The sequence below is a fragment of the Pagrus pagrus genome (genome assembly GCF_965226575.1).
Source record: "Pagrus pagrus genome assembly, chromosome: 9".
Taxonomy (NCBI): Eukaryota; Metazoa; Chordata; class Actinopteri; order Spariformes; family Sparidae; genus Pagrus; species Pagrus pagrus.
In genome coordinates this window covers 29,439,554-29,451,110 of record NC_140193.1, presented here as the reverse complement: position 1 = coordinate 29,451,110, position 11,557 = coordinate 29,439,554, and the positions used below count along the sequence as shown (strand labels likewise).

At 39.6% G+C, this 11,557-nt stretch overlaps 1 protein-coding gene across 1 annotated transcript; it reads right to left on the bottom strand.

The window, feature by feature from the left end:
• Positions 1-9,346: 9,346 nt before the first annotated feature.
• On the bottom strand, positions 9,347-10,480 carry LOC311262396 (trace amine-associated receptor 1-like; the record flags this gene model as incomplete). Its single annotated transcript, XM_084361738.1, has 2 exons — positions 9,347-10,157; positions 10,308-10,480. 2 exons carry the CDS (start codon positions 10,478-10,480, stop codon positions 9,347-9,349), a joined length of 984 nt encoding a protein of 327 aa, XP_084217864.1.
• Between the last annotated feature and the right edge of the window lie 1,077 nt (positions 10,481-11,557).

Genomic DNA, 11,557 nt, shown 5'->3' with positions numbered 1-11,557 from the left:
TTCTGTTGAGCAGGTAATCTTTCGTCTTTATTGTGGATGTTGTGACACAGATAACGTTCATGCCGATGCTGGCTTATGACTGTGAAAGCTGCCGTTAGTTTGTTTCTGTGTTATTAGACGGTCAAGACAATTTCTGTCTCTGCAGTATTGTCAACACTTGTTTATTTGTTCAACGGAGACGTTAGCCTCTATGCTAGCATTGTAAGCTAACAACAAGCTAACATTGCTATCATGTTTACACCAAATCAGCCTATTTATTTGCTTGTGGCAGCTAAATGAAGCAGCAAGTAATGCAAGTAAGATGAAGAAATGGATGAATGAAACCCCAAAGCGAAGCGGAGGGGTTTCGGATTTATTTCCGGATTTTTATTTTATTTGTCCGGATTTATTTCTCCATAACAACCTCTCGCCCGGTCACTACTCAACTGTTTTGCTAACCCTCCTCCAGGTCTTGTCCATTTGTTTTCAACGAAGCCTTTGCTAAATCAATATGAGGGATTATCATATATGCGTTACAATGTGTGTATTTGTGTGTCTTATCTCTCATAAACAAGAGATTACGGTTTACGGGCACGTTTGTGTCGCGGTCTGGTGCTCCTCAGACAACAGCTGGGACACAGCTGGTCCGAGGCTCATGCAGGTTTAGTTTTCAGCCACAATGTGAAAGCGATCTTTATGATTAAAGCTACCGGCAGCATCTGTTAGTCTCTTGGTCTCTTGCTTTCCCCTTGTTATCCCAGTACCAGAGCTAACTTAGCTGTTGATAAATAGTAACTTATTACGTAGCTGTAACATGCTAATGACGTTATGCTAACTTGGCTGTGGAGTTTAGCTGTGGACATGGTAATGACTTACAAGATTTACGTTAGTTTCAAAGTGCATTGTAATAACTTTACCTGTGAATCCGACATCGTTACTCGTTACCGGGTTCGTTGTTCCTGGAGGGGGTATGTGTGTCATGGGAGGCTCCGAGCGGAGAGCGATACGACGTGGGAGGGGAGGAGATTAAGGAGCACAGAGGGGAGGGGTGTGTGTGTGTGGGGGGAATGCTTTTTTCAAACCTTTCAAATCGTAGACCAGAGCTTTAATTATTTCTTCAGCCAGTCTTTCTAAAAGGTGGGATTTCAGTTTTGTTGAGGGGGTCAAATGAGTTCCTTAGCATTGGCCTTTTCAAGTTGCAGTTCAGCCTCATAGCTGAAACGAGGGACTGGGAAGACACTTGACCACACTGACAGTCTTTTAGATGGTGATGAACCTGACGATGAAGCAGGCTCCGTATTATCCGTGTCTGCTGAGCAGCTTGAAAAGGAATGTGCTGGACTTCGGACTGCTACAGGTTGACATGTCACTGCTTCATATTCTGTAAAACTTTGCACCTAGAGTATTTAGGTATACGATTGTAGCGGGATGAGCACTTTCCCTTATGTGTTGCTCATTGGCGTGGTTGTTCCTTTAATTAAGCCAGTGTATATAAGAGGGAGGGACCCTTAGATCTGCCCTTTCACTGGCAGCTGGTGCGCGCTTCCCTTTCCGGGTTACCTGGGTTCAGGTGTGGCAGACGCTCTGCATTCCTCTCCCCTCTGCGCTGTTGCGCATCGATGTCCAACAGCGCAGTGTTCAGAGTGTGCGCTGGCTTTCTCTCGTCCTCTCCTCCTGGTGCTTGAACCAAACCATGCTGACGGGAATGTAAATGTTTGTCTCGGCTTTCATCAGCCCAGCCATCCAGTCCCTAATGTTACTGTGCTCATTTTACAGACAGGCTGAGGTCTCAGCACTTAACCTGCAGGAGCCACACCACTCTCCACTCGGGACCGCTGCTGTATGGAGGCTTAAACGTGCTGCTTTGTGGAGCCTTAGATAAATTGGTTTTGTTTATGAGTTGGAATTTAAAGCTTAGAATTAAAAGTCCTGATTTATTTATGTTTGTTTAATAGTTGGTTTTGTCTTTAATTATTTTGGGGTTATATTGATTATTTTTCTATTTGAAATTAGTTTCCTGATTTAATTTCGAATAATATCATTTTGATATAGCTATATTTTCGAGTATTTTTGTTGGAATATTGTTTGGTTTTGTTAGAATATATGGTTTTGCCCTCATTAACTGTTCCTGTCTGTTTACTTCCAGGTGCTGAGGGCCTCACTGGTGACCTGCCCCTCCCTTTTTGGTGATGATCAACAATAATTTGATAATGTCTTGGACTCTAGGAAATTTTTACTGGAAAAGGACAAGTGAATAGTGCATTTTCCACGTTTGTCTTGCATTGTTTTAGTTAATGACTGATTAGTTTAAGTAGCAGCTTGTCTGCCAAGCATGATTTTATTATTTACTGTGCCATGTGATATAGGGGGAAATACTTACAAACATTACTCCTGTTTACCCTGCAAGTTAATGTGTCTCTTCAGAGTAACCAGATGCAGGCCTCCCACTGAATAGGCAGCTAACGGGTAGTCATCTCAATCAGAGACACCTCTCTCACATGTGACATGTCAAGTTCAAAAGCTCTGAAGTGCTCTCGATACCAAGTGTAGCACTGGTATTAAATCTGTGCTCACTGAGACCTAGGTCCTAAGGAGTAATAGAGAATATAGATAAGGTAAATAATCTGACTTTAATAATAATCTGGTTTATTTCAGTACAAAAACACAAAAATATCACATTTACAGTGACTGAAAATATCCCAAAATAAAATAGAATAAAAAATAAATAAAATCCTCTGGAAAAGAAATAATTGTCTCTGGATCCAGTTCCTTTCGTTCAGTTCTTGTTGTACTGGTACTGTCCTTTTGTTGTTGGTCTTGTGTTTCTAACGTACACTACCCAGTTAGGTATATGTTAGTATGTGTTCATGTGCTTATCTGGGGAAATCCTGTTGTGTTCCAAGATGATCTGACGGTGGGGACACTGTAGTAGCTGGCCAGTCTACTAACAGAAATCCTCAGAGTTCTTCTGGTGGGCTTGGCTCGCCATCAATCTCGAACTTCTCTCTCTCTCTCAGTGGATCCGGGGTCACCAAAAACCAGTCTACACATATTGTGCAGAACAACAAATCAAATTACTTTATCATCTCCAATAAAAATGATATCATCATAAATTAAATAATATCAGATTCAATCAAATCAAGATTTCTTCACTTAACTTTTTAACTTATAGAGATAATCTCCCCATGACTTTACTATTTTTTAACAGTGTTCTTATCTAACAATTATCAGATCTTTAACAGTATTTAGACATGAATTTCCTCACATCCACAATGACAATGAAATGACAGCATTTTTTAAATAACACAGTAACATGTTTTTAACCTTTACACATTTTTAACAGTGCTTTCATGCAAAATGATGAACTTATAAACCCAATATAGCAAAACAATAGTCAGTAATATTCAGCATAACTTCCAAAATACTCCGACTGGTTTCAACTCACATTCTACCATGCTGAATGATACTAATAAGACCGATTGGCTTTTTTCTAAGTTGAAATACTTTTTTGAGATCAAAAGAGAAAAACAATGAGCAAGTTCCACAGGTATTATGCCCTCCAACAGATCATGTGCTAGATCTGGAGGGTAGCTTGCAGTGAGGGTTACAAGAGGGTTACAAACCTCAAAATCGTCAATATAAAGGTTTATGGAAATTCTCAACTTCTCAACAGCTAGAAAGCCATTTCTTTTATAATGCTCACCATCTCGAAAAGATCTGTAAACACACTGATCGCCATTCAGATTGTCTCCACTTTCTTGAGCTATTTGTTTTTCAATCAAACTGTCCAGTAATTTATTGTGACTCAGTATTTCCTGCAACAACTGTAATAAATGGATGTACTTAAATGACTTCCTTTGGTCTGTAGATAAAAAATACTCAACAGGCTCTACAACCCTAAAATTTAGCGTGTAGAACAGTTTTCTTTTTTAAGAAGTGGCAAGAGGGCCACACTTTCCCAAAATTTTAGCCACAGGGTTAGAAACACACACAGAATTAGCAAGTATTTCAATAACAGCCTGACCAATATGGAGGTTATGATCTTTCAAAAATTTCTGCAATTGTACGCTTTGTTAGAGGCGCACTAACGGAACTTAACAGAAAATGTAACTCCTCTAATTACTCATCTACTCCTTTTGCTGGAATATGAAATATTTGTTCCAATTTCAACAATATTACTGCTATTTTTCGTTCAATTAGTTCTGGCTGACTTTCAACAACACTATCAGCACTTTCTGTCATTGACTCACTTTCAAATTCACCATATGATACATCTGCAGAACAGCTAGCCCTTACGTTATCAGAAGAGCTGTCACTTGAACCGGGTCCACAAGTGTAATTACATTGGCTTTAAAATCTTTAAGTGTGTGTGGATGATGCTTCCTCTTTTTGTGTGTATAAAATGTATTGTAAATATTTGTCTTGAAAGGGCAACCAAGAAACACACAACTGTCTCATTACTTTGCAGATGTGTTCCAATATGAACAAAAAAATCTCTCTCCGAGAAGACGTCACTGCATTCAAATAACTCACATTTAAAAGTTACTGAACTGGAAGCTGTCTGTGTAAACTGAGATGAATGAGCTTTATAGACATAAGTGTTCAGTCCACTCCGTGTCTTGAATGTGCATGGACAATTTACATATATGCACAGATAATGTTGGTCTATTCCATAATGATGATGTAATTTATAATGCCGAAGTAATTTGTACCTACTATGCCCTCTGGTGATACAATGTTTGCACTGTCACATACACGTCACTAAAGAAAAATAAATATACATTAGCAAATGATAATATACCAAACACAAGCTGGTATTGGGTCAGGGGGATTAAACTTGTGCATAATGCCAACTAGACAACAGATAAACAATAGGGCAAAAATATGAACTTACCATATATTGTTGGAGGTGCATGAAAATCTCAGAGCATGGGGATGTGGCTTTATTTTGTGATGTATTACTGGAAAAAAGAAAAAATATTTTAAAGTTATAACTATTATTAATATGTATTTTATCTACATACACTGAAATGTGAAGACTGTTAGTCAGCCTTAATGCAAAGCACCAGAAAGCAGAAAAACAATGATAAGAACAATCTTCCACATAAATAATTCTGAATTCAAAAATGAAATGGGGATATTACAGAAAAAGAACATGCACATGCAATGACTGATAGATTTTATCTCGCTTCTTGTTATTATTTCACATTCAGTTAAATGTGAAAATATTCTGCATTCATGCTGTTGTCCCCCACTATATTGCACTCCTCAAAGACACCAAACTCCACTGACAAAAACAGCAATTTTACCAAGCAGAGCATCTTAAAACACTTCAAACTCACCAAAACCGTCTCGGTTAGTCTTTCCATTTTTCAAACAATCACCAACTCCGGTTAAGTAGTAAGAAACCTTTAATTCAGTTATATGTGAAAACATTACGGCTCTATGCGGCTTTCTCACCTACATCGCGTTCTTCAAAGTCAGCAAACTTGCGTGGAAAAACAGTTCTAACCATGCACATAATCATGAAACACACCTCATTCAAACTCAACAGAAACCAAATCTGCCATGTTAGTCTTTGCACTGTTCCAACAATTAGCGACTCTGGTTAAGTTGGAAAAAAACTAATTCACCAATTCAATTAAATGTGAAAACATTCTGGCTCTACACATGGTCTGTTATATCGCACTCTTCAAAGTCAGCAAACTCCACTGGTAAATAATTTTTTCAAACCACGCAGATAACCAAGAAACACCTCATTCAAAGTCGACAGTAACAAAATAAAATTCACTAAAACGATTCAGATATTTCTCACAAACTACTATTTATCACTCACACTACTGACCTAAATACATTTATCAAGAGATTACTTACCTCACTATCAAGTTTTCCAGAGGATTCACTCCGCACACGCTCGTTAACGTCTCAATGGACTTTTCCGCATCAGGTGGGCGTGCCGTGGAGCATGGGCAATAGCTGATGACATAGCTGCCAACTCTCACGCTTTCGCCGTGTGACACATGGTTGAATGCGTGTGAAAACAGGCAAAACCGTGTGTCACACAGCGAAAGTGGAGAGTTGGCAGCTATGTGATGATATCAGAGTCGCTGGTTTGATGGACCTCATTCTCATTGGATTGCCATGAATGAATTTAACCCATCAGAATTTTCTTTGAGTCATGTACAACAAACAAGAATTAAGTATTTAGTGGACATAATCATGATTTATTCATGTAATGTAAGCATATTATTAGTTTGCTAATCAAACACATGTCCTGGCCTAGTTGATTTTTTTGAGTGCAGCCTGTGGTGGCCACACATAGTGACCACCTTTAAGTTGAGTATTTTGTCATTTTATCTTAAATGATGACACACAGTCTTTTCTTTTCATACATCACGTTTATTGACACTTGTTGATTAATTTGAGTGCATGCATTTTGGTTAACAGGCTGTTAATTAACATTTCCTTTGTTTGACTTGAAACTCACCTTGTGTGTCTTGTTGTATGCAGCTCTCCCTAGCTCTGGAAAGGGGGCGGCGCCATCCAAGATGGCCTCTTACGGAAGCAGGACAGGAAATGGAGGAGGCCAACTTGGAGATGCCAGAGGGGAGGCTGTCTTTTTCTTTGAGATCTATTTAATTTGAGATGATTAAGAGCTTTAAGTTTACTTCATGATTTGAGTGTTTATATTGAGTATGTATAGGTTTCCATTTGTAGTCTCTGTTCACATTATGTTTCGTTTGCATTATGGAAGTAATGGTTTATGTCTGTTCCCCCCTATTGTCTGTGTTGGCTAGCCAGTGTCTATATAACCCCCACCTATTGTCTCACTCGTAAGGTAAGTTATGTTGAGTTAAGTCACTGTTTGTTTAAGTTGATCTCAGTTTAAGTTATTAGGGCCCTTATTTGGAGTTGTACCAATATACTTTTTGGATATTGTTCCTTTGAATTGAGTTTGTAAATAAATTAACATCTTTTTGACATTTACACCTTGTGTTCTAGAGCCTTTCCTGTTTGGTCCCTGACACAGCCTCTTAGTGATTGGCCCATTCTCTAGCCCTCCATTCCCAAGCTACCACGTCAGCCCCATTGGCACTGCCACAAGGAAATTTTCTGACAATAAGAGACTCATAATAGACCTCTCTTCTCCCCTGGCACACCCAGCATCAACAGCCTTATCCCCAGTCTGGATTTTCAAAGTCAAATTTCCACACATCATTCACTTTCTGGATGACTTTCTCACTGTATCTCCTTCTACATTATAAATGTCCTTCTTGCCCTCCGATGTACCAAGCATCAGCTTCTCTCCCTGCGTGCACACCTAAATTTCGCCATCATCCTTCAATGTTGATCCTTGATTTCCTGCTTACTGTCCCTGTGTTCAACCATTCCATCACTCCATGACTACATCATCATGAACAAATCCTGCAAATTGAAGTTGGGATTGTGGCACAACTTCTTTTCCTCTTGGAACAACCTTTCTTTTTATCTATGACAACCACATTATTGTAGACCAATGCAGCACCCTTAATCAGTTTTGGAGGTTACTATGGCCGCAGATGGTCAGAACTGTCCTCGCTCTTCATATTAACTTGTCACCACTACCCTTCTTTGGTGGCTTGAGTGGTCAACAAGGTTATCCTCCTTCATTCAGACAACCTCAATGCCGTTGACATCATAAATCACTACACATCATGAAGTTCATCTGCAGACTGACCTTAATTGAATCCAACACCAGTTGATCATTCCTGACTCACTGTTCTCATTCCAGAAATTCAAATCCTCACCCTACACCGGTTGCTCCAATCTCAGCCACCATTTTCACCTGAACCCTCAGCCCCTCCACCTTTTCCACCAGTTCTTGCAGGTGCAGTTTTGAGTCCTAAGACAACCTACCAACCAACCTTCCATTGACAACATATAAACAACCAGCTTCATCTCTGGGCTACTTGCCAGCCACCATCCAAGTTTAATAGGTAACTATTCGACCACAGCCGTGGTGTGGCTGGATCATCATGAACCGTGTGTGTAGCCACTGCCTGATTAGGTGTTGAAGAGTGGGTTTTGTGGGGAAGCATAGAAGGCTAGTCTCTGGTTTATGTTTAACCATGCTGCGTTCAAAACATCTGGAAAATGTCTCATATCACTTTTACTTTATGATCGGATGAATAAAATAGCTCAAGAAGACACCACTCTGTACTAAGCATTGATCACCCTTTCTCAGAATTTATAGAATTTGAAGAGTTCTTATTGTGGTTGCCATTACGTCTGGGTCATTTCACTCACTAGGAACCTTCCTAAGCAAAAAGGACTATAGACAGTAGCACACAAGTTAGGGGATCAGCAGTCAATAGCCTTCCTCCTCTGGGAGGAAATCCAAGATTTCATGGCAGTCAATCTGTAATTGTTGAGATATTTCATTCTGGACTCATGCCACTTGTATGGCTTAGTAGGCAACATACTGAAAACGAAAAATCACCAGCAATATATCACAGTGCTCAAATTATTTTGTGTTGAATTTAAAGGCTGTATTGGGCACACATTTTAGTTTAGCGTTGATTGAGGAGAGTAAGTTTATTTGAATTGTGTAATCGAAAGGATTGAGTGTTGTTTTTATAGCATTACTTAGTAATGAAGCTGAGAAAGAATCCCTCAAAGATGGGCTGTATTTTTTTCTTTTTTTAAATTTACTCTTTTGTCTAACTTGTATAATGGTTTATTGAAGCCACAAGGAATCAGAACAAAAAATGAATAGACCACGAATAGACCAAAATTCAAAAGTTGTTTCAAGTGGGCCGGTATGCTTCAATGTTTTTCTTTTCTTTTTGTATTTCTTGAGGTTCTGAGCTGACTGTTAATTGCTGGCTCTTAGCTTTATTTTTATTTGTAGGTGTTCACATACTAAATGGCTGCATTGAAGGCCTGGCTTGCACCACCAGTGAGGACACAGTACCTGCTAAATTCTGTGGGCATGGACTTCAGTCAAGTATAAAATGGAGTACAACTTCCAACATTTTCTTCTGATGTGGATAATAACATCTGAAAAAACACTACTAGAGGTTGGGAATGGAAACTCAGTTTTCTCACTCCACTGTGAAGCCACCACCACAAAAAAAAGGTTATAGTCCTGATATTTACAGACTACACGGTAAACCCAAGAGATGCTGTTTTGAAAGAAATAATGGAAAATTAACAAGCCCGAAGTTGCTTCTATGTTTCCACTCAGTCATTGTTAGAGAATATCATATTGTAGCATAAGAAATGTAAAAACACACGTGATTCACAGCATTTAATTACTCTTCACCGTGACATGTACATTTGTCTCTTCATGTTCAGGGTCTCATTTTAGGCCCCATGCAGAGTGTCTCTACAGTATGTTCGCCTCACTGGAGTCAGGCTGCAGTATCTTAAATGTAACTATGAGCTTAATTGATTTTCTTAACCAGGGATAACAAAAGGCATAAACCACAGGATTTAGACAGGAGTTAAAATAATACAAACATAAAACAAAGGCAGCAGATGAAGCATTGAGTAAGTTATCTTGGCCTGTAAGAGCAACACAATAAAATGGGCAGAGACATATTAGAAACAAAACTACAACAACACCAAGTGTCCTGGCTGCTTTCATTTCAGATTTCTTTGCAGTTACTTTCCCTGATTGTGTGACAGCTGCAATATGAGACCGCATGGCACGAGCCTGAGACACAGCCACCACAAATATTCTCATATACAAAACAACAATAACAGTAATGGGAACAATGAAGGAAAAAGTGAGATCTGCAAGTCCAGCAATGTAGTTAATGAAAAATATACACTCTCCAATGCAGGAGTGATACCTGCCTGGTTCTTTCAATATATCCTTCAGGATCAGACTTTGAAAAATTACAGAGCATATCCAACACAGACAAACACACACCTGAACTCTTTTTTGTGTGATTTCACTGGAGTAATGCAGAGGATGACAAATAGCCACATAGCGGTCAACAGATATGAGCACCATGGTTCCTACTGAGACAGAGGAAATAACATAATCTACATACTGATACAGAGTACAAGTGAGGTCACCAAGGAACCAGCAGCCGTCTATGAGCATAATTTGAACGAACATGAGGGGGCCAACGAAGAAATCTGTGACAGCCAGAGAGAGGAGGAGGAGGTTGGTGGGAGTGTGGAGCTGCCTGGAGAGGAAGAACAGCATGAATTTATCATTATTTATCAATTTTTAGATAACAGCAGATACAACGATCATACAATACTTTTTTATTCATTAATTTATTTTTTCTTTGTTTTTGTCTATGTATCAGTTTCATAAATTTATGAATGACTACTTGAAGTGGGAGATGGAGATGATGACCAGCAGGTTAAGAGCTGCAGTGAGCAGAGAGATGAAGGACAGCAGAATGTAAATCAGCATGGTCTCAAAGTGAGGACGTATTGGCTTCTTGCAGGAGCTGTTGAGGAGTTGTGGAAAGCAGAGTTCAGTTCCCTCCAAGGTCTCCATCACCAGAGAGAGGAGAACCTGCTGAGCTTTGGCAGCTTTTTGACCAAAGGTTTCCGTCATACAACTAATTTATCACTATCCTTCCAGCCCAGCCCTCCTTCCTCCTCACCTCTGCTGCTTTGTTCCTCTCCATAGAGATTGAAGTATTATGCCTTCTTTTTTCATCCTCCTCAATGTTGGTGACTTTGGTTTATGTTTATCTCCACCTTTGGCCATCTGCCAGATGTCACAGGTCAAAGTTGGCTGAGCTCAAGTGGTAAATGTTGCTCTTTGTGAGAGTACGTTCTTGCTCTAATCCCTGTGCATTTGAGATTATCCCAGCTGGTAGAAATCCCATGAACTTGTTCTTATTTCTGGAAGTGTATGTAAATTATCCCAAAACACCTATCCCAGTCTAGCCCAAAGTAAATTCAAAGCTGTTGGTGAACCATTTGGAGTACAGACATGGTTTGGGGCTCTTTTGAAAGGTTATTAAGATGATTTTGTGCTGGGTTAGAAGAACCTAAATTACTGCTTAATTTTTAATACAAAATAAGCCTGAAGATGACCTGTAACGGCCTCTGTCAGCTGGAAGACACAATGGGCCCTAATTAGACGGTCTATGGCGCCGGTCTAAAGCTCAGCCCCCTAGTACATTTAGGACATGTCCAAGTCCATTTTGCAAGTTGAAGAGGTGGCATAGAGGTGGTTTTTCGACTTCGAATTAGTCATGTTGTGTTTTTTTGGCGAAAATAAATCAAACCAATCTGAGTGTCATCTCCCATTGCCTTTAAGAGCCAGGTGCACCAGGGCCTGACACATATTAAACAGTAGTACTCTTCTTCACAGAGGGAAAGCGATTCCTTGCCATTTCACAATCATCGGTCCCATCAACAACTCTGTTTGACTGCATATGAAAAAATACACTGATATTTAACTGAGGAGGAGGAGAAGTGCTGCTGCTGCGTCCCTCTGTGTGTGCACGGATCTCAGTCCGTGGATCAGACAGCTCATAAAAAGTATCATCCTGATCAATAACCAGTGGGATGAGAGGGGGGAAATACGTCCTTAATGAGAAAAATATTAATGACATTATCG